Genomic DNA, 27,915 nt, shown 5'->3' with positions numbered 1-27,915 from the left:
TCTAAAGCTTTGTTGCTTTAAAAACGCTGGATCCGCTCCAGCCTTGATTCCCTCCACATTGTGGTCCAGATCGAAAAGCCTTTGATCTCCCTGTGTGTCTTCACTTCGTGTCTTTTTGCCTTCCCTTTACCCGGAAGTGAACCGGTACAGCCTCAGCTGGCACACGTGGAAATGACTGCGTTTCGGTTCGGCATTTTTCCAAATGTAGGCAAGAGGTTTGGGGGGGGGGGGGGGGGGTGCCGGGCGGTTGTGGAGACAGAGAGAAGAAAGCGGCCGTCGAAAGATCAAAGGCACGGCCAGCTCCACCTCCTCTGCTTAAAAAGAACAGCCCAGTCTTTCACCCACTTCTCACGCAATGTGCAGCTCAGAAATCTGTGCAGCAGTAAGGAAAGGGAGTACTTATTTACACAGACCCAAACCCTGCTTCCCTCTCCCTCTCTCTGTGTGACATTATCGACATGAGAAGAATGGTAGTTTTAATTTATCTTACTCCACCCCCCCAACTTCCACCACCTTTTATTGCGCCCACACTCCCAAAAAGGTATTTATTGGGAATTTTCCTTTCGGCAAGATGAAAGGGACCTTAGCAAAGGAAGTTTCCCACACCGAACTGAAAAGTTGTTTTAAATCTCTCTCTCCCACTTGCTGGGGATTTGTCCCTGATGTTCGATGCTCCCTTAGTGCACTCTGATGTCGGTCAGATCAAAGCCTGTGCGCATTGCCTTTAAAACCAATTCCCTCTCCCCGATTTTGTCTATCCCGGCTTAAATCCTATTCCTGTACTTAGACCGTACCATATGGGTAGGATTCGGACTTAGACTCACACAGCTCGTTTGATATCTTTTTTTTCTTAATTCTGCTTCACGATCGCCGTAGATTAAATCGACGCATAAAACCCGAGAGAGGAGCAGAGGAATGGCCTGTCGGATGTTGTTGATGCTGTGCGTCTCTGCGTTTTAAGTCTGACGGAGTCTCTGTCGGTCAGATCAGAGAGTTTGAGAGCCTCTACCCCTTGCACTCCGCTCACCTTCTTTGCCTCGATCCCACACACTCGATGTAACAGGTTGGCCGTCCCGAGTGTTGCGTTGGAGTAGCAACTTCTTGAGCTGATGGGGTTTGGCATTGATCAGAATCCCCTCTTCCCTTCTGCCATCCCCCCTCCCCACTCCTTTCTTCAATAAAGCGCCAAACTATCGCAGGAAAGGGTTGAGCTGTTGAAATTCTAAGTAGGAATACCCCCAACTTCTTCCTAAGTAGTTTCACACCGCAAGAGGACAGCAGTAGTTCGTAATTAAGCTTGTTGTTGTTTCAAAAAATCGTATTTTCAGAGGATCGGTTGTAGAAAAACGTGACACACAGACGGAACAACGGAATCTATCAATGACAATCGCGGCTCTCCGGCCCATCGTGCGTCTACTGGTTCTTTGAAAGTCATATTGCCCTGCACGTTCGACATATCCTGTCAAGTGCACATCGCCTGTCTATTTTATCTGATGCGATGAAAGTGCATTTAACTAGGAATTCCATCGATAGGTTTGGATCTTTCGTGTAACCTTGAATGCGATGTGAATTAAGAAGGGCGAAGCCTTCTTTCGGGAAACTGGACACCGTAATTTTTTTGTGAAATAAAGAAACGATCGCATTTCCTCGTTTATTATTAAGCATGACATATTCAGGACGTCCTGAGAATGTTTACTTCCCATGTTGTGCCTGTCGTTTTCTTTATCTCGGATAGAAGTTGAAGAATTTCAAACATATTTATTTACACGGGGTTCAGGACAGCTGTGGTTTAGAGTAAAATCGAGTATAAATAATAAACAGAGAGAGGGGCTGCACTTTTGTAGTCGGAACTGTTTAAATGTTGCTTTGAAATATTTCCCCGGCCTTAACATAACATAACTTTCCTGTCCGTGTGTATGTTGAAAATAGAATTTTTTTTGTAAGGAGGCTGAAAGGCAATACTGTAGAGAACCCCCATCTGTACCTGCTCTTGGACGTTATGTTTTGATCAGATGAGCAAGGGTCGTGGGGCGTTTGTTCCAGGTCTTTTGTCAATTTTAAAACCGGAGGGATTTGGGGAGAGGGAGGGGGCGAGGTGGGAAAGGGTTAAATCAGTTTGCTGATTTTTAAAAAAAATCCCTGGTGTACTTCTGGCAGTTTGATCTACATGGTTTTTTTTAATCCGAAGATACATACGACTGGGTTAACTGACCCTGCGTAACTGTACAAATAGAAAGTGGGGGGTTTAAATTATTTTTGTGCATTGATTGGGTGGAGGGAGGATGGGAGAGTGCAGTTCTTGCTGTGTTCACAATCCCTCTTCGGTCTTCGCCTGCAGAGGTGGCTCTGCATCTCATTAGGAGTTGCAAAAGGACATTTGTAAAGCTCTCCCTGTCGATCAGAGCTGTCAATCACTCCGGCGGCAAAGCTTTGATCTCTCCTAGTTCCCCCTCCTTCCAGCCTGCTTTTTTTTCCCTTTCTCTCTCTTTCCTCAGCTGCATTACTCTCTGCCGTCTCCAACTAGTCTTCATGGGCTTGCTTTAACTAGCTTCAGTCCCGGAAAAGCAGAAAGTAGGCGAGCGAACAGTTTGCCTTGAAAACAGACAGAGGACCTCTTTCTGAAAAGTAACAATTTACTATAACAGCAAAAAAAGGGACTGGCTTTTTTAAAAGAAAAATAATCAGTTCCCCCCTTCAAGATTCTAGATCTTTACCACCCCCCCCCCCCCCATACACTGAAAAAGGAAAGGGGGAGGCATTATTAGATTCCGCTCAAACTTCAGATTCGCAGGGATGCCGCAGCTCAACAGCGGTGGCGACCCGGAGCTCGGAGCCAACGACGAGATGATTTCGTTCAAGGACGAAGGGGAGCAGGATGATAAAATCCTGGCGGAGATCAGCGCCACCGAGGAGCGGGATCTAGCCGACCTGAAGTCCTCACTGGTGAATGAGTCGGAGACTAACGCGGGCAGCGACAGCAGCAGCAACAATAGCGGCGGTACTAACCCGGCCGAACAGGAGGTAAACTTAGACTGTTATCACACACACACTCACACAATGTGTAACACACATACACTCACACAATGTGTAACACATATACACTCACACAATGTGTAACACACATACTCACACAATGTGTAACGCACACACTCACAATGTGTAACACACAATGTGTAACACACACAACGTGTAACGCACACACACAATGTGTAACATACACAATGTGTAACACATACAACGTGTAACGCACACACACAATGTGTAACACACACAATGTGTAATACACATACACAACGTGTAACACACTCACAATGTGTAACACACAATGGAACACACAATGTGTAACACAGACATACACAGTAATGTATAACACACACACAGTAATATGTAACACACAGTAATGTGTAACGCACACATACAGCCGAGACACATACACATACAGACACAAAGATACACACAGAGCCAAGACAGCACTCACACAGAGACACACAGACAGACATAGAGAAACAGATACACCCACACACATACAGACAAACATAGAGACACACACCGACAAAGCGAAACTCTCCCTCCCCCTTTGCCCTCTTCCTCCCTTTTTGTTACACTCTGTGTATTGATGAAAATATACACGCATATCCAAAAACTATTTGTTACTTATTTTCCAGGTAGGCAGACGGCCACAAGTTAGCGAGGAGCCCTTTCGGGACAAAGTGAGAACCAGCATTGAGGAGGGTGAGCAAAAGATTTTTCGTCTCTTCCGAGTCAACTTTTGCATTTCATTGATTCATGTGTGTGTGTAATTTCTGGTGTCATCCATTCTTAACCCCCCCCTTCCTTTCCCACAACTTCATCCCGTCTCTCTGGGTCCTGTCTTGCCCCCACTCTCCCTCCCAATAACGCCATCCCCTTTCCTTATTTTCTTTTTCTTCCCCCCTCCCCTTCAGTAGGGAAGAGACAGGATGCAGCGATCTTCAAGGGTCCGGCTTACTGCCCCTACCAGCCAGGCTATGTCATGGTGCCTAATATGAACAACGACCCTTACCTGAACAACGGCTCCCTCTCACCTCCTGCCCCCAGAACGGTGAGTCACAAGGCTGCTTTAGTACTTGCATGTTGTTAAGTGATTATTTACAGGAATAAGTAAACACAGCCAGATATAAGTAAACACCAATGTACTAAATCCCTTCCTTCCCCTTAACTCCAACCTTCACCATAGCCCAAGTATTACACAGGTATGATTCCAAGGAGTGTTTATTCTGGGACATTAAATCAACCCCTATTTCTCCCTTCATTAAGATTTCCCTTAGTTAAGCGTTATGTTGCCTCAGCTTTAAGAAACAACCAGATTTCAGTTGATTCTTCTATTTTGGTTGAAGTTATTTACCAATGACTTAAAAAAAACCTATCTGTAATTCAGGGGAGAACATGATTTTTTTTGGTATTGCTTGACCTCTCTTGTACCTCGGATTGTTTTGACTACAAGCAGCTCCAGAAGCTTGTCTCTGCAGCAGATCAGATTCTTTTCCCCCCTTGAAGCTAACCCGCCTCAGAGTACGCCATACAAACACAAGGCAGTTTGAAACCGCTAAGTTTAAATAGGCCAGAAGCTGTACACAACAGCAGGGTCCTGCTTTTAAAAGCAAATGTTACTGAGAAGGTGCAGAATGGGGGCAGTTGTTTACTGCCTCTGTCTCATCACCATCCCCCAGGGTGAGAAGGGGATCGTGGTTTGAGGGGGAGGGGCTGTTAGAGAAGTCTGTTGATTTAGGAGCGCTGAGTCTCTGCTGTTTGTCATAGGGGATCGTGCATGCTGATTGTCACTCCGTAGTTTGTGTGTGCCAGAAGGAATCAGACACTTAAAAGTAACAAAAGAAAAAAAAGACCTGGAAATGTCTGTGGATTTAAGATTGTGTAATGAAATCAAGGGAGCGTACAGAAGTATTCTTTATAATAGAATATTTGGCTTCAGTGCTATATGAACACAAGTCTGGCGTCATGCAAATCTGCAGTTTGCAGTCGGTTCCCTACTTTGAGATACTGACTGAAAAGCCACAAAGCCCAAAGCAAATTGGCTGCAAGGTTCGATCCCAGAGTCAATGTGTGTTAAACTCTCACTGCAGGTGCAATGCGTGGTATGATGTTTAAACCTTAGAAAAAAAATTTTGGCTGTGGTTTATACCACAGTTGTGAAGGGATCTGTCTGAAACGCAAGTGTGGGCCTACAGATTTTCTTGATGGCTGTCTTTGACGTATGTACAGTTAGGTGTTGAGGTCTTAATATAGCATTAACTTAATCAACCTTAATTCTGTCCTCCTTCAAACTGGATGGTTTCTAATTGCGAAGCCAGTCTATTTTCCAAGGGGTTTTCTGATTCTGCCCAGAGTGGTTTCTCAGCCCAGTGTCGGTTTTCACTTTGCTATCAACAAACCATGATATTGTCAGCTGGTGAGTTCGATGTCGGTCAGCTTTCTCACAGTGCAGGTCTGTTTCACTAAGAGCACTTTCAGCTGTGGGACAATTGCATGTTTGTGATAGGGAGAAAAGCTACCAAGCAGCTCTGACTGTCAGACAGCACAAGTGGAGACAGCAGAGAAGGTGGCTGGGGTGAACTAATAAAGATCTCGAAAATGATGGAGGAATTTGGATACAGCAGAGATAGAGAAGTAATTTCCACTGTTAGGGTGAGTCTAAAACTACAGGTCATAATTTCTAAGTGGTCACTAATAAGACAGTCAGTAATTCAGGAGTAAATGCATCTCTACTCACAGTGGTGATACACCATATGATATTGACAATGTAAATAGTATAGATGTATTTAAAGAGAAACTGGATAAAAAAAGTGAAGGAGGACAGAATAGGATATTTTGTTGGAATGTTATGTGAGGTGAATTAGACCAGGAAGAGACACTTGTATGGAGTGTAAAGACCAGCAGAAATCTGTTGGCCTGAATGACCTGTTTGTGTTTTTAAAGTCTGTGTAGCCCAATGTAATGTAATTAGGTGATTTCAGTTTAAATTACATTGATTTAGTATGGACTTCAATACGGTTGCAACATTATGACCCATATCAATGCCCTATTGCCCTCACTCAATGTAAATTCTTAATTCATGGTAACTGTTATATGGCTGCAGTGCTTCTTCAGGCAAAACCAGGTAAAAAGCAACCAGGTCTGCTGCCCAAACTACAAATTGTGACATCAGGCACATACAGTTTTTACTGTAATTGGAGGGTATTCAGGTGTAGAGCAGAGTGGAGTACTTTTTTCCTGCATTATTTGATGTGGATGTTTCTTTTACTCCAACTCCTTTTAAACCAAGAGTCAAATCTAACCCAAGTTTTGTCAGGCAAGTCGGAGTTTATCTCCTTTTGGAATTACACGACATCTTTCCCTGATGAGCTTTCCCATTAGAATATGACATGTCCTTGATTCTCTGATGACCTAATCCTGTATTGCACTCAAAAAACCAGGGCTTCAATCTGCATCTTAACACTAGTGTTGGCATATTTTTGGGCAAACCTTTATTACAAAGAGTGTGTTGCAGTTGGGGGTGTATGTGTACGAAAGCATCCTGCGTAAAATGATGCCAGGCTTTATGCAATTGTAATATGGATGGGTCTGCAGTTCATTTCTTACAGAATTTACACATTACACTGTGTTAACAAAATAGAATCAATTCTGTTCTGTTATTTACATGCTACTGTGTCTTTGAATGAAGGCATGCCTTGGATGGTTTCAAATTACAGTTTAGGTGAGCGAGATGAATCGCATGGACGTTGGAGGTGTAACGATAAGGATAGGGTTGTTAGGCCAGTAAGGAATTCAAATACGTTTTATACATTGGGATTTGGTTTGGTTTGGCCGCATGAGGTGCTGATACAAAAGGGTAGATATTTGCGAATGCTTGAGATCTGAGTTGTAAACAGGAAATGCTGGAAATATTCACCAGGTCAGGCAGCAAGGTGCTAGCCTGACCGTGCAGTGAACAAATTTATGCAGTTTTTTACCCCTCAGTTCCACTTGTCTGACACTCACAACATTTGTAAATTTTGTTTAGATCCAAATTAGTCGTAAAGCTATGCATTGTTTGGAAGGGAATTTGCTAAACTGGGTTTAATTGTCGTCATCTTGAAGTTGACAGTTCCCACTGCCGGTGTGACAAAGGTAATATTAATAGAATAGATCTTCCCTCGCACCTGGTTGGTAGAAAATGTAAAATCACCATTTGATTATTTTGCTCAAGCTAGTGGGAAATTGTACTAATATTGGAGAGAAAGGAAATGGAGCTTTGTGCTTCTCAGCGTTTGGAATAGGTATATGCAATTATTACCTGATTTAGCTTGGACAGTCGATGTGGACAATGAAGACATGTGTGTCACCCTTATTAATGGAGGAGAAAGCTTCAAGCTTCTTGTAAACAATCTTTGACAGAACAAGAGTGCTTGAGCTGGATTTTTTTTTAACAGCGTTGTGTAGGTGCAGAATAGTGAGCAGCAGACACAGTCAAAAATGAAGTCAGGCTCGGTGTTTTGCATGCCCATAGACCTCACTGTGGTCTGCGGTAGAATTTATGCTGCAAGGTAAAAACATGTTGCAATTTCATGTAGTTTGCTCAAAGAATCTTGTGAATGAGCAAATGTTCAGTGGCCCCATGTGTTTTACTAATTCTGCATTGCACTGTTCACAAGAGCAAAAACCTGCAAATAGTTACTTTTGCCAGCAGCTTATGATTATCATGTCCATATGTTGATGATCCCTCCCAACTTGTGCCAGATTCCACTTCTCCTGGCACCCCTCACTCACCTAATTTAGCTTCCAGTCCGGTAATGCATCAATTTAAAATTGGTGTTCTCGTTTTCAGATCCCTCCAAGGCCTCGTATAACTCTTCGGCAGGTTTTGTGACATTTCTCAGTGCCACCACCTTATGAAAACCTTCTGGCTCATGCTAACTCTGACCCCTTGTCAGCCCACCTGCCCTAACTTCGTTATACCCATCATCGGTGCATTTGCTTTGAGCCATCTAGACCTTAATTTCTCCATTAATTGCTTTCCTTCTTTATATATCACTACTCTGCCCAAGGTGCAGGTTAAATACTACCTCCTTGACCCAGTGTTGGGTTCTGTCCCCTAATGTTCCCTTGTTAGGCTTAATGCCTGTGTCTTTTGAATGCCTTGGAATGTTTTATCAAGTTAAAAGTGCTGTATAATTGTATTGTGGCATTGTCATTTGCTGCTTGTTGTTTTCAGCACTGTCGCCTGTTGGAGCCCCCTCTACTTCAAACACAGTTGTCTGGTGCCTGTTTAAACTTTAAATAGTCAATTTAAAGTTCTTGTTGCATTGTACACTGCAGCTGTTTGTTCTTTGATGGTAATCATAATATTGACATCATAAGCCTGACTTACCACGCCACAGCTTTTCTGGTAAGCAGACTGTTAATCGTCAACCATTGGAGCTAATAACTATTGAGAGAGACAGGTCTTTCTCACCACTAAGCTCACTTTTATCGGATAGTGAGTGAAACATACAGTTTAATTTTTTCTCACTGCCTGTGTGAATACATGTTCAAACCAGTTCTATTTCCACATTGGTGAGGTGAGAGCTGACACTTGTGGAAAGTACAATACAGCCTGACTTTTGTACACGCAACGGTGTTTTCTCTGTTGCGAAATGTGGCAAATAAATTTTGTACTGCTTGTTGTTTCGATAGACTGGTTATCATTTTTCAACTTGTCAGGAGAGACTGCAGCCATCGTTTTATCTGAGAAATGATCTTTTCTCTTGGTCTAGACAGATGGTCTGAAATACCAAAACAGAATAAAAGATTAACACGTACCACCTTGTGTTTTTTTGATGGAAATATGTTATACTATATCATCTGATTTGCCTCAGAAAATTCAGAGTGATAGAATTGAGCTTAGCCACCTCTGGACGAAGTAAGGGGCAAATCGTCCAGGGTCGCAAGTCAAGTCCACTGTCAACTGATTCACCCCCACCAACCTGCAATGAAAAACACACCCGACAAGTTCAGTTGCTGAGGATATCTCATGCGGTCAAATTGCTCAACCAAGGCTAGTGATTGTTTCCAATTGAATGGTAGGCAAGCAAAAATAAGCATACTTCCAAAGGCTCAATTTACAATTTCTCCCAGATTGTGGAGATGCTACATTCTAATTCACTTTGTGGGAATGAGGCAATGAGCATTGAATCAGTCAGAAGCATATCTGTACTCTGCTTTCCTCAGTTCCCCTTCCCTTTGCCCCTTGTCGATGTGTTTCCGATGGCAGTGAAGAAGTGCATTTTGTTCCTTGTTGCACAAATACTTTTTATTCCTGTGAACAGATAAGCAATATAAAACAAGCAGTTTCACTGAACTAAGGAAAATAATTGCCTTGTAAGCAAAAAAAAATCTTCAAAGCGATTTGAGTTAGATAACTGCATTTTCCTCAGAGTAACCAGCGAAAGGGTTAAAGAATATCACATCTGCTCTGAAGTGAAATATTTATGTTCTGAGATCAAAAGGAAAAGATGCAACACCTTCCTGAATAAGTTTGGAAGATCCAAGAGCGTCAAATAAGTCTGAAACATAATTGTAAAATCAAAAAGGATGTAATATTCATTATGGTGCTTTACTTACTTTGTTTAGATATCGGTAATCACAGTTTCTCCCAGAGCAAGTCACATTTCTGACAGAGTTTTAGCAGATGATTCTGGGTTAAGTTACAGCAAGTCAATTTGGTGAAGAATACAGGGTTTTATTTTTAAACATATATTTATAAGAGTTTCAAAGTTGCATTTTGAATTAGAAGTATCTAAACACTCGTACGTTTCATATTGAGTTACTGTAGAATTATCAATCCATTTATTTTCCAGCAGGCTAACACTTTTGCTAAAATAGGGAACAAAGTCATTTTCGCATTAAATGTTCGTAACCAAATATTGTGCAGCATAACTTTTAGGTTTATGTTTTTAACTAAATGCAATGGCATCTTAAAGTGTTTAGTATGATTGTATAATATAATTGTAAATCACAATGGTTACCCTTAGTTGTAACACACTACTGTATGTAGACAACATTATTTTATGCATTTTTTAAAAATACAATCTTTATTCAATTAACTATCAATAGTGAAAGCTATGGTGATTTCTTGATTTTTTTTTCTTGCTTTTTGGCAATACAATATTCAGTAAAAGGAACCAAATGATCTATCATGCTAACCCATAAACGTGGGAGCTCTTTGCCTTTATGCAGCTTTCTCATTACATGAAACATATTATTGCAATATGTAATAAAATACTACAGTGCACTGAAAAAGTTGGTCAGCTAGCCAACTTGTTTTGTTGACTTGCCATGCACGAAGGTGCTGCCTGTATTAGTCCTGACCTGACACCCCTGTCAGCCCGACCTTGCTCCCCCACTGTTAGAATTAACGACAGACGGAGCTTCAAAGGTTTGCTGTAATGACAGACCAAAACTTCAAAGAAGAAAATATAGCAGGGCAACCACTAATGAAGAGAGATCCCGCAGAACTATAATGCAAAGCATTAACTCTCTTATTTTCCAGTATGACTTTCTTGGTCCCCACTGAATATTCTTCAGATCATTATAGCCATTGAGTAAATATTAAATAAAAGCTTCTGCTGTGTCTTACTTCATTTAATTTTATTGATGAATAACAAATTTATTCAAATTGTGGGGAAAGTGAATTGAGTCTGTGCATGTTGCGTGCACGAGTGTGCAATCTGTGCAAGAAGTGGAAATGGTTTGTGCACTAAAATAAAAACTGTGGATCTGAAACAAAAACAGAAACTGCTAGAGAAACTCAGCAGTTCTGGCAGCAACTGTGGGAAGAAAGCAGAGTTAATGACCGGTGATTCTATTAGCTGTCACTTTTTCCCAGCTGGGAGCAGTTCCAATAAGGAGCCAATGGGCTCAAAACGTTAACTTTGCTTTCCTTCCCACAGATCCTGCCAGACCTGCAGAGTTTCTCCAACAATTTCTACTTTTTGGTGGAAACAGTTTGTGTCTCTCTTTACGTTTCACCTGATAGATATTATTGAGCACCTGAGAAGACTAGGTTTATTGTTAAGAAACTCTGTTGAAGAAGAAACTGACGGAGCGCACCACACAGTCTGAAGTGTGTTGCAAAGCAGAATTGCAGCTAGAAGTTGAGACGTAGTTGTAAGATGCTTAAAAGATATTGCAAGTTTCCTGGTCTGTTGCAGTATTGTGAGATGTTTGCATCCTATAACACCATCTGTCTTATTCTTTATCATCTGTGGATTGAAGTTTGTCTATCAGCTTCAATTGTTCTTATCAAGTCTTTTTTCCTTGGCACCATGAGGTTTTGGATAAGCAGGGGCAGTTTTCTCTCTTGATCAAGTGCATGGATATACTGTTGGTCTGTTCAATGAACTAAAGGGACAGTGGGCACCAATTTGCTGAGCTGTAAAATAAATAGCGTTAATTAAGTAATATACAGAGTTATAGAGTTGGACAGCACAGAAAAAGACCTTTCAGTCCAACTGGTCCATGCCAAACAGATTCCTAAATTAATCAAGTCCCATTTGCCAGTACTTGGCCCATTATCCCTCTGAACCCTTCCTATTCCTATGCCAGTCCAGATGCCTTTTAAAATGTTGCAGTTGTACCAGCCTCCACCAGTTCCTCTGGCAGCTTATTCATACATGCACCACCTTCTACATGAAAACGTTAACCCTTGTGTCCCTTTTAAATCTTTCCCCTCTCACCTTATACCTATGCTGTCCATGTTTGGACTCCCCTACCCTGGTGAAAATTATTATGGCTATTCACCCTATTTATGCCCGTCCTCATTTTATAAACCTCAATAACGTCACCCCTCAGCCTCTGATACTCCTGCCTATTCAGTCTCTCCCATTAACTCAAACACTCCAACCCTGGCAACATCTTTGTAAATCTTTCCTGCACTCTTTCAAGTTGAACTTCACCTTTCCTGTAGCAGGGAGACCAGAACTGAATGCAGTCTTCCAAAAGTGGCCTCATCAATGTGCTGTACAGCCACAACATAACCTCCCAACTCCTATACTCAATGTGCTATCCATTGGAGAGGTGATGGCCTTGTGCCATTATTGCTGGACTATTAATTCAGAGACTCAGATAATGTCCTGGGGACCTGATTTCAAATCCTGCCATGGCAGATGATAGGAATATTAATTCAATAAAATATCTGGAATTAAGAATCTGATGAAAATTATTGCCAATTTTTGGAAAAATCCACCTGGTTCACTGATGTCCTTTAGTTTCTTCACCATCGTATCTGCCTGTGACTCCACTTTAAAGGAACTATGAACCTGCACTCCAAGGTCTCTTTGATAACAAAGTGTGGGGCTGGAAGAACACAGCATGCCAAGCAGCATCTTAGGAGCACAAAAGCTGAAGTTTCGGGCCTAGACCATTCATCAGAAAAGCCTTTTCTGATGAAGGGTCTAGGCCCGAAACGTCAGCTTTTGTGCTCCTAAGATGCTGCTTGGCCTGCTGTGCTCTTCCAGCCCTACACTTTGTTATCTTGGATTGTCCAGCATCTGCAGTTCCCATTATCTCTGCTCTCCAAGGTCTCTTTGTTTGGCAACATTCCCAAGACCCTACCATTAAGTGTATAAGTCCTGCCGTGATTTGTGTTAGCACAATGCAACACCTCACATTTATCTAAGTTATACTCCATCTGCCACTCCTTGGCCCATTGGCCCATCTGATCAAGGTTCTATTACACTTTGAGATAACCTTCTTCACTGTCCACTACACCACCAATTTGGTATCATCTGCAAACTTACTAACCTATATTCACATCCTCGGCACTAAGCGTTATTGACGATTCCTGATCAGTCTTTGCCTTTCCAAATCCATATCAATCCTAACTCTCAGAATCTCCTCCAGCAACTTGCCCACCACCGATCACCAGTCTCTAGTTCCCTGGCTTTTCCTTACCACCTTTCCTCAATAATAGCACCACTTTAGCCAACCTCCAGCCTTCCAGCACTTCACCTGTGGCTATTGATGGTGCATGTATTTGAGCAACCGGCCCAGCAATCACTTTCCTTGCTTCCCAAAAATATCTGGGAAGCACCTGAACCAGTCCAGGGGATTTATCCACCTTTATGCATTTTAAGAGGTCCAGCACCTCATCCTCTGTAATATGGACACTTTTCAAGATTTCAGTATTTATTTCACCAAGTTGTCTTCCTTCCATATCCTTCTCCGCAGTAAATACTAACGTGAAGTACGCATTTAGTGTCACACCTATATCCTGCTTTTCCACACAAAGATGGCCTTATTGACCTTTAAGGGGCCCTATCCTCTCCCTAGTTATTCTTTTGTCCTTAATGTATTTGTAGAATCTGTCTGGATTCTCCTTAGCCCTAATTGCCAAAGCTAACTCAAGTCGGTGCCCTCCTGATTACCCCCTTGATTGCCCTTATACTCCTTAAGGGATTCACTCAATCCCAGCTGTCTATACCTGACATATGCCTCCTTCATTTTTTTCGATCAGAGCTTCCGTTTCTGTAGTCATCCAACATTCCCTACACCTACCAGCCTTCACACTAGCAGAAACGTACAGTTGTGTTGCTGCAATACAGTGCTCCTTAGTGCAACAAGAATAATGGTGTTGCATTTGTATTGCTCCTGTTTAATTATCCCCTAATCTGGCCTTGGTAGTGTTGAGTGAATGACGACTTCTCTTGCTTCTTCAAACAGTGACATTATAAACCAACTGCTTTGGTGGACACATCCTAAGTTAGTAATTGATCTGAAATATGGCATCACTGACAATGCAGCAGTCATTCATCCTGCACTGAAGAGTTGACCTAGATTATGTGTTCATGGTTTAGTGTGAGTCTTGAACCTCTCACCTTCCATTTAGATGGAACTATCACAAAACAAAATCACAGCATGCCTCTTGCATTGAAACCAGAACCATGGTTTGATGGTCCGATGCTCTTCTCCATTCATTCTATCCCATGTGTTGCATCTCCTAAGGTCAGCAGTTTTATCCCAGATGTTAGTTACGTAGCTGGTTTTAAAATTGCATTGTGTTGTATGAATGTAAATGGCCTGCTTGTATTAGTGAATGCTGTTTAAGGTGGGTGTCGGGTGAACATCAAGCAATAAATGTATTCAAGTGAGGGTCAACAGTGGTCCAAGGTAACGATGGGACCAAATTGACATCTTGTGGCAGAGTTGATAATGCAATAGCTGATTTTTTTTACTAATTTCCTTAATGGAAATGAATGTTGCTGACAGGGCCAGCATTTGTTGCCCATCTCTCTTTGGTCTTCAACTGAGTTGCTTACTAGCCATTTTCAAGACCAGTTAAGAGTCAGCCAAACAGCGATGGGTGCAGAGTCATGTAGGCTAGACCCAGGTAAAAATGCCAGATTTCTTTCTCCTAAATTGCCTCGTGGTATTATTGCTAGACTGTCAGTCCAGTGACCCAGGTAATTTTCTGGGGGCCCAGGTTTGAATCTGGCCACAGCAGAATGTGGAATTTGAATCCAGTAAAATTTTGGAATGAAGAATCTAATGATGGCCATGAATTGTCGATTGTCAAGGGAAAAAAAATCTCATTCACTAATGTCCATTAGGGAAGGAAACTGCCATCCTTACCTGGTCTGGTCATTTGGCACCAGACCCATAACAATATGGTTGACTCTTAACTGCCCTCTGGGCAATTGGGATGGGTAATAAATGCTGGCCTAGCCAGTGATGCCCTCATCCCATGAATGAATAAAAAAATGAACCAGATAGTTTTTTGTAACAGCTGATGATAGTTGCCATGGTCACCATTAATGAGACTAACTTTACATTCCAGGCTTATCAACAAATGTAAATTCCTCCAGCTTCCTTGGACAAACCCAGAGCAATAGCCCAGGCCTTGTGCCTGCCAATCCTGCGAGATTACTGCCATGTTACAACCTCTCCTAGTTTCCTCATTCTCAAGGATGGGACACAATGGGATGGCTATGTCATTCTGGACTGAAGTTCTTCTAAAATTGCTCCAAATAGCTCCGCAAGCCAATGGCAGAACAATAGGATGACCCTGGAAGGAAAACATTTGGAAGCTTACTGATGTTCCAAATGACAGCTTCTCAGTTTCCGTTTGCTGAGTTGCTGTACCATCTTTGCTGGATGGAAGCGCGAGCCTTGGCTGTTGACACTGTTTTGTAGGCCTTGTTATGGTTGGTTTGTCCACAAGGGGACAGCACGTGAAGAATTGGAAAACACTTCAGAGATTTCTGGCATAATAATAAAATGTGAGGCTGGATGAACACAGCAGGCCAAGCAGCATCTCAGGAGCACAAAAGCTGACGTTTCGGGCCTAGCCCCTTCATCAGAGAGCTCTCTGATGAAGGGTCTAGGCCCGAAACGTCAGCTTTTGTGCTCCTGAGATGCTGCTTGGCCTGCTGTGTTCATCCAGCCTCACATTTTATTATCTTGGAATTCTCCAGCATCTGCAGTTCCCATTATCTCTGAGATTTCTGGCAATTTGGTTTTGGAGTCTTTAAACATGATTATCCATTCCTTTACGTGCCAGAAAGCCCAGATACTCCAAATAAAACTGAACCACAAAATGGTGTTATTATGGTCTCCACAGAGAATTAAAACCTTCGGTTAAAAGCTGAATGGATGGCACATCAAGATTTAATGTTTTAAGCTATTTACTGTAATAAGAAGACAAAAAGCCCTATTGACTAAACATTGTCTTTCTGGCAACTTGTACTTTAAATCACAGGTATGAATATACCCCTCTTGTAATTAGCATGACTGAAAAACACGCTCATGGGTATACATTATACTGTTATGTAGTGGGCATTCAGTTCTGCTGGAACTGATCCAAAATGATTCTTCATTCAAAAGGGTTTACATCTGTTCTTTTTTTCTCTGTCTGCTAACCTCTAACTCCTGGTGAGAGTGTGACTAGAGATGTTCACTCCAGCACAAGCAAGATTAATCTTCCAGCTTTGTTTCAAATTCTCATAAATTTGGGCTTTTCATTTCAAGCTCAGGCTTCCACCCAGATGCTAGCACAATGAACCTTTGCAACATTTGAACTCTTGCTGTCCCCTCTCTCTCCTGAGTGCTAGCACATTCTGTCTATAAGATGCAGGCACCCTTTAGGAAAGCCCTATGACCCCATACCACAATGGCTTAATCTATCCCCTTAACATCTCAAAGCCTTTCACCATGGCAGTGTAAATCATATGGGCCATGTATCTGTGAGGACATGCTCATGAAGTGTCGCCTAGATCTCAACTATTTTTCACCTTGGAATTAAATGGGAGGCTTAAAGTATAACTGTTTACAACTTGAAATTCTCAACAACTTTCTGGGGCTTTTGAGACTCTCAGACTCTCCACAGTTTTGCAATCTTTTTCTGAAGAAGGGTCCCAACTTGAAACATCAACTTTGCGGCTCCACTGATGCTGCCTGGCCTGCTGTGTTTGTCCAGCTCCACAGTTTGTTACATCAGGCTTGCAGTCAGGCAATATTCAGGCTGGGTCAGATGAACCCTTTTCTTTATTATAAATGGAAATACGGTGCCAAATCAGATCTTATAACCTCATAATTGCATGAGTCCATTAAATTGACTGTAATGATACGCTCTGGTGTTTCACAGCGCGATGCAATTTCCCAAAGCCTTGCTTAAACTAGTCCATGTCAAATCACAGTGAATTGTTGAACAGGGTTTCAGGAGTCAGATTCAACACTGTAAGGGTCATTTGACCCATCTTGTCTCTTCAAAAGAACAAACAAATAACTCCCTTTGAAGATAACAAGGTGTGGAGCTAGATGAACACAGCAGGCCAAGCAGCATGTTAGGAGCAGGAAAGCTGATGTTTCGGGCCTAGACCCTTCTTCAGAAATGGTGGAGGGGAAGGGGGGAAGTCTGAAATAAATAGGGAGAGAAGGAGAAGCAGATTGAAGATGGACAGAGGAAAAGATAGGTGGAGAGGAGACAGATAAGTCAAAGAGGTGGGGATGGAGCCAGTAAAGGTGAATGTAAGTGGGGAGGTAGGGAGGAGATAGATCAGCCCGGGGAGGACAGACAGGTCAAGGGGGCGGGATGAGGTAGTAGGTAGGAGACGGGGTGGGGCTTGAGGTGGGAGGAGGGATAGGTGAGAAGAAGAACAGGTTAGGGAGGCGGGGACGAGCTGGGCTGGTTTCGGGATGTGGTGGGGGAGGGGAGATTTTGAAGCTGGTGAAGTCCACATTGATACCATTGGACTGCAGGATTCCCAAGTGGAATATGAGTTGCTGTTCCTGCAAGCTTCGGATGGCATCGTTACGGCACTGCAGGAGGCCCAGGATGGACAGGTCATCTGAGGAATGGGAGGGGGAGTTGAAATGGTTTGCGACTGGGAGGTGCAGTTGTTTATTGCGAACCGAGCGGAGGTGTTCTGCAAAGCAGTCCCCAAGCCTCCGCTTGGTTTCTCCGATGTAGAGGAGGCCACAAAGGGTACATATATAGTATGTGCAGTATACCACATTAGCAGATGTGCAGGTGAACATCTGCTTGATGTGGAAATTCTTCTTGGCGCCTGGGATGGGGGTGAGGGAGGACGTGTGGGGGCAGGTGTAGCACTTCCTGTGGTTGCAGGGAAAAGTGCCGGGTGTGGTGGGGCTGGAGGGGAGTGTGGAGCGGACAAGGGAGTCATGGAGAGAGTGATCCCTCTGCAAAGCAGACAAGGGTTGGGAGGGAAAGATGTCTTTGATGGTGGGGTCGGATTGTAAATGGCAGGAGTGTTGGGGTATGATGCGTTGCATCCAGAGATTGGTGGGGTGGTATGTGAGAATGAGGGGGATTCTCTTTTGGTTGTTACTGCGGGGAAGGGGTGTGAGGGATGAGTTGCAGGAAATGCGGGAGACACGTTCGAGGGCATTCTCAACCACTGCGGGGTAGAAGTTGTGGTCCTTGAAAAACGAGGACCTGCTGTGTTCATCCAGCTCTACACCTTGTTGTCTCAGATGCGCCAGCATCTGCAGTTCCGATTATCTCTGATACAATTTTAACCCTCTTTGCACATCATTCTGTGGATCTTCACCCGCCTAGTACTTATCTGCTGAACCACCTTGCACTGTTCTTTCAGGTAGTGGATACCAGAACATACGTTTCCAAGAAATGTAGACAACCCAAGCTGCCTTGCCATTGTCCCAATGTTACTTGCAATATTTTGAAGCATGTTGTTCATTCCACTGTCCCCATCTCAGTCATCACATCGGGTCATTTCATTCCATTTTTATGTATGTTGAAAATCCCGTCAGGATGTGGCATGCTCCTTGGCTTGTAGTGGCCCTACAGAAACTAGGTTGAGCCGTTTACCACAATAATGATAACATACATTTGTATAATGACTGCAATGTAGTGAAGCATCCCAGAGTTGATTTTTACAGACAGCTTGGCACTGAGCCATGTGTGGAGATACCAGGACGGTTAGCCACCCAACCTTATCAGCTGTGACAACAGGATAAATATGTTACTTTGTTTGACGTTACTATGACTTCAGGCTGGATTGCTACTTGAGCATTCCGTGGTGGAATGGGATGAGTTCATGCGATCAAGCTGTTGTCATTCCATGCCTGCTTTTGAAGCTAAAGTTTCAACTAAAACACTGATGTATGAACCGAAACCACATCTGATAGTAACAACGAAGGTGACAAGATTCACTACATCCACATTGGGAAACAGGAAGCTGAAAGACTTTGTTTAAAATTTTCTCCTAAAAGGGCACATAACCTTATTTAGGGATCAGAGCCCTGGAACACTTCCACTCCCAAGTCTGTCTCAACCCTTAACATCCTAGACTTGATACAAGAGCAACTGAGCCACATGGAAATGATTTTTTTTTAAGTGGGCAGCTGAGGTAGGGGAGTTGATGGCCTAGTGGTATTATTACTGGGCCATTAACCCAGAGACCCAGCTGAAGTTCTTGGACCTGGATTCAAATCCTGCCGTGCTGGAATTTGAATTCGGTGAAAAAACAAAAATCTGGAATTAAGAGTCTAAAGACCATGAATCCACTGCTGATTGTTGGAAAAACCTATCTGATTCACTAATGCCTTTTAGAGAAGGAAACTGCCATCCTTACCTGGTCTGGCCTACAAGAGTCCAGGTCCACAGTAACGTGGTTGACTCTTAACAGCCCTTTGGTCTATTTGGGATGGGCGATAAATTCTGCCTAGCCAGTGACACGCTCATCCTGAATAAAAAAAACTGAACTTTCACGTGTTTAAACGCACAGCGCATTTTGTTATTTTTGGTTGATTCTATGTGTAGGACTGTCTCTGATTTGAGTCCAGGCTTCCCTGCGTTGATGTGGGAGGTTGGAGGAACTCATTGTCTGCTCCTCATTCCCTTTCCATCTGGCCTTGGTGTGGAGTTATAGACTTGGACCAAGACTGGTAGAATCAACACAGGGATCAGGGATCACATGGTAACACTCAACCTAAGCTGACCCTTAATTACTTACGACTTTAATTTTGATCCTTGGAAGCCTGTAAGCTGCCCATTGTTCAGTCTTATTCCATTGATTTTTTTGATTCACAAAGCTTTTATTTTAAACCATAAATACTCCTGATTTTTATAAGCAAAGCCCTTTTCCCAAGTGAAACCCAAATGAATAGTAATGTTTTTTCCTGTTGTGTGGGCAGGATTTGATTATTGGGATTGGCAGGCCCTATTGCTTGATTTCCCAATTCTCGTTAGTCAGTTGAAAAATAGAATATGTTGTGGTTTACATGTCTAACTAACAATAAATAAAATAACTTGACCAAATAAACGAGATAAACGTTGGCGTGGACATCAGAGAAATTTCCAATGCTTTTCTTCGAGTGGTTACATTGAATCTTTCATGCCCACCTGGGAGGCCAGAATTGGGCCTTAGTTCAATAACTCATCTGATAGACAGGGTTTCTCGGAGGGAACACCAATTCCCCCTCCATAGTACTGCTCTAAAATGCCAGCATTGATTATGGGATCAGGCCTCCAGAGTAAAACCCCTTGTAAACTCCTCTGCCCAATTGTGTGACTGGTGAGTTGGCACTGGAATATGACAGGCCCCTGCTGAGATCCAGCCTTCCAGGTCAAAGGCTGGCAGAAGGGGGAGGCACACTGGTGCGCTAAGGCTTCAAACTCCAATAGGATCTCGAAAAGGAAAGAGGAGAGATTGCTGGGCTCCTGCCCAATTTGACAAACTCGTGCTGCAAAAAACAAACAATCTGAGACTCTGTCGCTGCACTATCATATACTTGTTAGGCCTTGGATTACCGATGCTTTGTGTGCATTACAATATCTAAAATCATCAAATGTATTTAAGTTTGCTCACTTTGGGTCTGTACCAGGCTCTTCAGACCGAGGATGTTATGGGACTTTTGTGATTGGTGACGACTAAACCATTTTGTTTTTGGTTCAAGTCTCTCAATTGATTGTTCATTTAAGAGAGACAAAACAAAAACCACGATCTAGACCCATTTCCACAAATTGCGACCCTGTGCCTGTGCCGACTGAGGCACTCCAGGATGATTTGTGTTATCAAAAGGTCCAGATCTTATATGAAACTGGCTCATGGTGTCAGAGATGAATCACTTCATACGTAACAGTTTCAATAAGGGATTAAGGAGAAATATCTGTCAGTGTAGAAGTGTCTGTATGTGAAACCTGCTATCAAATGAAATGATTGAGGTGGGTAGCAATGATAGATTTACAGGGATGCTAGATATATACATGAAGGAGAGAGGAATAGGAGGATATACTGTTGGTATCTTTTTAAACAACCTGTAGTATGCTGTATCTCAGCAGCAGGTGGGACTTGAATTTGGCCCTTCTGTCTCAAAGATAGTAACAATACCAATGCACTACACGGGCCCTTTGTGTATACACTGATGAGGTGAGCTAATGAAAGGTGAGAAAAGAGATATGTGGCAGTCAAGCACATAAACCTGCTGGTGTACATTCTGTGTGATTCCGTGTCCTGAAGGATCATCCTTTGGAATCACGATAAGCAGTTAAAAAACAACAGAGATAATGGGAACTGCAGATGCTGGAGAATCCGAGATAACAAAGTGTGGAGCTGGATGAACACAGCAGGCCCAGCAGAAGGCTATTTGCATGTTAACTGTGTAGTTTCATGACTATTTTTCCAAGCTCTTCTTGTCTTGAAGTCTTCTTTCATTCACAAGCAGTATCCCTTGACCAGTTCAAGTTCTAAACACCCTTTAATGCACAAAACACAAAACAAGTGAGTCAACTCTTCAGATGTTTCACATCCTCACTCTCACCTTTTATGGTTACCTTGGTGGAAAATGTTTCCTGCCATTCAACTTGAGGTGAGTTATCTCTAAAGGAGAGGCTCTTAAAGGGGCCATAATCTTACTTAGGAATCGATACCCTCATTCACCTGGCACACCATATCCAATACGGCCTACCGTTGACTTCTTTCCATTTATATAATCACTTAAGGAAAAAAAACTGTATCTCAAAAGTTGATTATATACAGTTGTAGAGTTTTAAATGATTGGATGGTGGGCCCATTAACTTCACCTGAGTACCAGTACTGTGGATGAAGAATATTATAGACTGGGATTTGCTGTCACCCGTCCTATTTCTTTTCAACTTTCCTGTTGAAATGTGTGAGCTGGTGGATGGCAGAGCAATGACTGGTTGTTGCACACCTTGTTACACACATTCCGTTGTCACCCGACACAAAAACTGGCAGCAAGAAATCACTCCGATTCCCTGACACCCGCCCCCTCCCTGCCCCACCACAGGCAAGGAGTCACATTACCAGGAGAAGACACATGAGGAGCAAAACATTCAAAAGCAAGTAGAAAGGTATTTCAACTTCCTGTTTTCCAATGTAAATGTGACAGACTCTTATCACCGTCAACATTGCTGTTGTCTGATGAAGGGTCTAGGCCTGAAACATCAGCTTTTGTGCTCCTGAGATGCTGCTTGGCCTGCTGTGTTCATCCAGCTTCACACTTTGTTATCTTGAATTCTCCAGCATCTGCAGTTCCCATTATCTCTGATCGCTGTTGTCAGGTATCGTTTTTGGAACATCAGGGCTTTAGTTGAAATTATAATGTGAAAAAAAGGGACATGAATGAATGGAATAAGGTCACCATACTTTACCATTCACACTGCCCCCCTGCTCTCCTAGCTATCTCAAGTACTAAAACAAAGTTGCTGGAAAAGCTCAGCAGGTCTGGCAGCATCTGTGAAGGAAAAAACGGAGTTAATGTTTAGGGTGCAGTGACCCTTCCTCAGAACTCGACCCTTCCTTAGCAACTTTGATTGTTCCTGATTTACAACATCCGCAGCTCTTTCGGTTTTTATCTCAAGTACTTGTTGAAGAATGAGAGAAAGGAAGCCATGTGCACAACCCAAGCAGATTCATCTTCAATAATCAAAAGCAAATTTTGACCATCCACCCCCACGCGGAGCTGTGATAACCCATGACCAAAGCCTTGGTGAAAGGTGCAGGTTTTAAGGAGCAAATTCAAAGGAGGAAAGCAAGGTGGAGTGAAATCCCCTCCCCCTCTCTCCCTGTTTATTTCATTGCCCTCTCTCCCTCCCCTATTTCTGATGAAGGACCTAGGCCCGAAACGTCAGCTTTTGTGTTTTTAAGAGGCTGCTTGTCCTGCTGTGTTCATCCAGCTCCACACCTTGTTATCTTGGAGGGAAATCCAGACTAATGGTGGGGGAGTGGGGGCGCGGTGGTGCTGGGTGGAGGGCATTTAGAGGTGTTGGATGGAAGAAAGCCAGAAAACTGAAGACTTGGAGGAGCGTTGTGTGGCTGTAGGAGATAACAGGTGTGAGAGGGGTGCAACAGTGGGTCAGGGTGACTTGGAAACTAGGGCGAAAAAAATGAATGCAGGGTGATGCATGACCGGGGACCGATGTAGGCCAGCCTGGCGGTGCGGTGGCTATGGGTGAGTGACTCATTGGACAGGATAGGGCGAAAAGCAGCAGAGTTTCCAATGCTGTCACATTGATGGGGGAATAAAAGCTTGCAGGGGGGTCACCTGGGCTGCATGAAAGTAGTCGAGTGTACAAGTAAACAGCAAACGTTAAGTTAAAACCGTAGATAGCTGCGTGAGTTTATTTCCAATCAGTGAGGCAAGCTTTACACAGAGAGGTGCTGCTCTATAATTCACACAGGAAGGAGTGGGAGAGCTGTATGCTTTTTGGTAAAATTACCTTGCACTATTGAGTAGGGTACAGCAAGCAGCTGAAGTTGGGGTTTGGAGGTGAATTTGGTGGGGGGGGGGGGAATGGGAAATCTTTTTAAAGCCTTGCCCCGAGTGTTTTGTGGACGGTCCCTTTAACAGGATTGCTTTCAAGTCAGCCAAATGTTGTTAATACCCTGCTGAACTGTGCTGGACCTGCAGTGACCTGTCAAGACGCGACATTGCAACAAAAATGTTGCGTATCTCTAAGTGTTCCCTTTTTGAGATTTGCGACCCTAGAGGAACGACTGCAGACATCAAAAATATTTGAGGGAGCTTTGAATACCAAAGCCCTGATTTTAACCTCATCGCTCCAGTAGGGAATGACTGTGATTCCTGTTTGGACACCCACACAATCTTGGGAGGAGATTTGATCGAGGGGTTTAGACAGGGTAGATGGTGGGGGGGGGGGGGGAGGTGAAAGAAAAGCAAAATAAAACTCTTCCCACTGTTGGAATGATTGAGAACCAAAGAGCGCAGTTTTAAGGTAATTGACAAAAGAAGCAGAGGTGCTATTGAGATGAAACTTGTCTAAACGCAGCAAGTGGCCAGGATCTGGAATGCATTTCCCTGAGAGTGCAGCGCGGGACTGGAAAAATGAAGTGGGGCTTTCAAAAGGGAATTGGGCTGTTATTTGAAAGCGCTGGGTCGCCGGGGAGAAAGGAGAGAGGCACCAAGCGAATTGGCCACCCGGCAAGCCCAGCACAAGACACGACGGGCCAAATGGCCTCTTTCTGCATTGTGCTTCAGTGGGGCACCGGGGTAAAATTGGGGTAGGGGGAGTTCATGTCTCGAATGCAACGGATCATTTCTCATGCAGTCAGGACGTAACTTCTGGCTATTTTTTTTCACAGTGTTGTCGTTGGGTGCAGAAAGTAGAGAATTACCTGAGCCGTCAGCTGCTGGCCCGGGATTGTCTCTGAAAGGAATTTGGTTGGGTGTGCGTGTGTGTGTATGCTAAAGCTGAGCCTCTGTACCTGAGCAGATATCTTATCTGATGCATTGGTGAGATGGGGGTGGGGAGAAGGAGGTGTAGTGCGGCGGTGTTTGAGAGATTTGCAGAGATAAGAACGTTCAGGTAGCTCAGCTAACACAGAAAATAGAGTTAACCACAATAACACCTGGAGATGCTGTTCGTATCGGCTTGACCTTTTGCAGAAAAGTTTGCTTTTCTTTTATTTGTCGAATATGTGTGCGTTGGTATAGCTGGTAGAATCTGCAGCTGCCTTCCCAGTGAAAGTAAACTCACACGCCGATACCGCACTGTTAACGTCTTACATGCAGTGCCATTGTTCAAGCAACATCGCTATTTCTTTTTTTCTGTGATTAATATCCCCAGCAGCTCTAGTGAAACTGAAGATAATAAAATGTGAGGCTGGATGAACACAGCAGGCCAAGCAGCATCTCAGGAGCACAAAAGCTGACGTTTCGGGCCTAGACCCTTCATCAGAGAGGGGGATGGGGAGAGGGAACTGGAATAAATAGGGAGAGAGGGGGAGGCGGACCGAAGATGGAGAGTAAAGAAGATAGGTGGAGAGAGTGTAGGTGGGGAGGTAGGGAGGGGATAGGTCAGTCCAGGGAAGACGGACAGGTCAAGGAGGTGGGATGAGGTTAGTAGGTAGATGGGGGTGCGGCTACAAGGGTGGCGCAGTGGTAGTATGGCGCACTGATCTCTACATCGCCGAGGCCAGACGCCAACTCTCCGACACCACCTCCTACCGCCTCCTCGATCATGACCCCACACCCGAGCACCAAACCATCATCTCCAACACCATTCACGACCTCATCACCTCAGGGGACCTCCCACCCACAGCCTCCAACCTCATTGTTCCCCAACCCCGCACGGCCCGTTTCTATCTCCTTCCCAAAATCCACAAACCTGCCTGCCCTGGTCAACCCATCGTCTCAGCCTGCTCCTGCCCCACCGAACTCATCTCCACCTATCTGGACTCCATTTTCTCTCCTTTGGTCCAGGAACTCCCCACCTAAGTCCGTGACACCACCCACGCCCTCCACCTCCTCCAGGACTTCCAATTCCCTGGCCCCCAACACCTCATATTCACCATGGATGTCCAGTCCCTGTACACCTGCATTCTGCATGGAGATGGCCTCAAGGCCCTCCGCTTCTTCCTGTCCCACAGGCCCGACCAGTCCCCCTCCACCGACGCTCTCATCCGCCTCGCTGAACTCGTCCTCACACTCAACAACTTCTCTTTTGACTCCTCCCACTTCCTACAGACTAAGGGGGTGGCCATGGGCACCCGCATGGGCCCCAGCTATGCCTGCCTCTTTGTAGGTTACGTGGAACAGTCCCTCTTCCGCACCTACACAGGCCCCAAACCCCACCTCTTCCTCCGGTACATTGATGACTGTATCGGCGCCGCCTCTTGCTCCCCAGAGGAGCTTGAACAGTTCATCCACTTCACCAACACCTTCCACCCCAACCTTCAGTTCACCTGGGCCATCTCCAGCACATCACTCACCTTCCTGGACCTCTCAGTCTCCATCTCAGGCAACCAGCTTGTAACTGATGTCCATTTCAAGCCCACCGACTCCCACAGCTACCTAGAATACACCTCCTCCCACCCACCCTCCTGCAAAAATTCCATCCCCTATTCCCAATTCCTCCGCCTCCGCCGCATCTGCTCCCACGATAAGACATTCCACTCCCACACATCCCAGATGTCCAAGTTCTTTAAGGACCGCAACTTTCCCCCCACAGTGATCGAGAACGCCCTTGACCGCGTCTCCCGTATTTCCCGCAACACATCCCTCACACCCCGCCCCTGCCACAACCGCCCTAAGAGGATCCCCCTCGTTCTCACACACCACCCTACCAACCTCCGGATACAATGCATCATCCTCCGACACTTCTGCCATTTACAATCCGACCCCACCACCCAAGACATTTTTCCATCCCCACCCCTGTCTGCTTTCCGGAGAGACCACTCTCTCCGTGACTCCCTTGTTCGCTCCACACTGCCCTCCAACCCCACCACACCCGGCACCTTCCCCTGCAACCGCAGGAAATGCTACACTTGTCCCCACACCTCCTCCCTCACCCTTATCCCAGGCCCCAAGATGACATTCCACATTAAGCAGAGGTTCACCTGCACATCTGCCAATGTGGTATACTGCATCCATTGTACCTGGTGCGGCTTCCTCTACATTGGGGAAACCAAGCGGAGGCTTGGGGACCGCTTTGCAGAACACCTCCGCTCAGTTCGCCACAAACAACTGCACCTCCCAGTCGCAAACCATTTCCACTCCCCCTCCCATTCTCTAGATGACATGTACATCACGGGCCTCCTGCACTGCCACAATGATACCACCCGAAGGTTGCAGGAACAGCAACTCATATTCCGCCTGGGAACCCTGCAGCCATATGGTATCAATGTAGACTTCACCAGTTTCAAAATCTCCCCTTCCCCTACTGCATCCCTAAACCAGCCCAGTTCGTCCCCTCCCCCCACTGCACCACACAACCAGCCCAGCTCTTCCCCCCCACCCACTGCATCCCAAAACCAGTCCAACCTGTCTCTGCCTCCCTAACCGGTTCTTCCTCTCACCCATCCCTTCCTCCCACCCCAAGCCGCACCCCCATCTACCTACTAACCTCATCCCACCTCCTTGACCTGTCCGTCTTCCCTGGACTGACCTATCCCCTCCCTACCTCCCCACCTATACTCTCTCCACCTATCTTCTTTACTCTCCAACTTCGGTCCGCCTCCCCCTCTCTCCCATTTATTCCAGTTCCCTCTCCCCATTCCCCTCTCTGATGAAGGGTCTAGGCCCGAAAAGTCAGCTTTTGTGCTCCTGAGATGCTGCTTGGCCTGCTGTGTTCATCCAGCCTCACATTTTATTATCTTGGAATTCTCCAGCATCTGCAGTTCCCATTATCTCTAGTGAAACTGAACCTGCCTTTAACCAGCCTTTAGCATGTACAGCTATGATAGATCTCTCGCTGTGAGTGGTAATCTGCTATGGTAACAATATGCAGGAGGGGTTCACAGAGGTTTAAGGGCGGAAATCTATAGGATGCCAAGCCAAAAGATGATAGTTTTGATACCCCAGCCTTCCCCAAACAGGTCCATTCACTGAGTGGAATATAAAACTTCAAAAAATGTCAAATCTGAACCCACCCTACCTCGAGTCTGCCCCTTGCTGGTTTTTAGAGAGATAGGTATGGCCAAGATGGGAAACGAACTTGTTTCTGAATCACATTCGGGCCGTTCAGATATTTTAATATGGCTAAGTACTTCAGGTTTTATTTTCATCTCAAATTTAATCCTTTGCTGAGGGTCAGTGGAGGTAGTTAATGCTGAAAAGTGGTGAATGGGCTGTACCACTTTCCTGCTCCTCTCATGCTGCCTGGCCTGCTGTGTCCCTCCAGCTCCACACTGTGTTATCTCCATCAAGGGTGCTGCTTTGCCCTGGATGATGTCAAGTTTCTTGAGCTGCACTCATCCAGGCAAATGGGGAGTATCCCATCACTCGGCTGATTTCCAGATGGTGGACAGGCTTTGGGGAGATAGGAGGTGAGTTACCAGCTGCTGAATTCCCAGCCTCTGATCTGCTGTTGTATCTGCAGCATCCATATGGCTAGACCAGTTATGTTTTCTGTGAATGTTAACTCCCAGGCTGTTGATGGTT

The 27,915-nt window shown here is 44.5% G+C and overlaps 1 protein-coding gene across 7 annotated transcripts in view; it reads left to right on the top strand.

Moving 5' to 3' along the window:
- Positions 1-2,123: 2,123 nt before the first annotated feature.
- Positions 2,124-27,915, top strand: part of lef1 (lymphoid enhancer-binding factor 1) — a 163,263-nt gene continuing 137,471 nt past the window's right edge. For 2 of the 7 annotated variants that reach the window (XM_048542325.2, XM_048542289.2), the window contains exons 1-3: positions 2,125-3,021; positions 3,666-3,732; positions 3,945-4,081. In XM_048542325.2, coding sequence (XP_048398282.1) covers positions 2,794-3,021; positions 3,666-3,732; positions 3,945-4,081 — 432 coding nt within the window. In that variant the 5' untranslated portion in view covers positions 2,125-2,793. Of the gene's footprint in view, positions 3,022-3,665; positions 3,733-3,944; positions 4,082-27,915 lie in introns of all 7 variants that reach the window. The other 5 variants (XM_048542333.2, XM_048542303.2, XM_048542317.2 and 2 more) reach the window with 4 other exon arrangements.

This window comes from Stegostoma tigrinum, chromosome 1, assembly GCF_030684315.1.
Source record: "Stegostoma tigrinum isolate sSteTig4 chromosome 1, sSteTig4.hap1, whole genome shotgun sequence".
NCBI classification, from domain to species: Eukaryota; Metazoa; Chordata; class Chondrichthyes; order Orectolobiformes; family Stegostomatidae; genus Stegostoma; species Stegostoma tigrinum.
The sequence above is the reverse complement of the archived record's forward strand: the minus strand, read 5'-3'. Positions and strand labels throughout refer to the sequence as shown.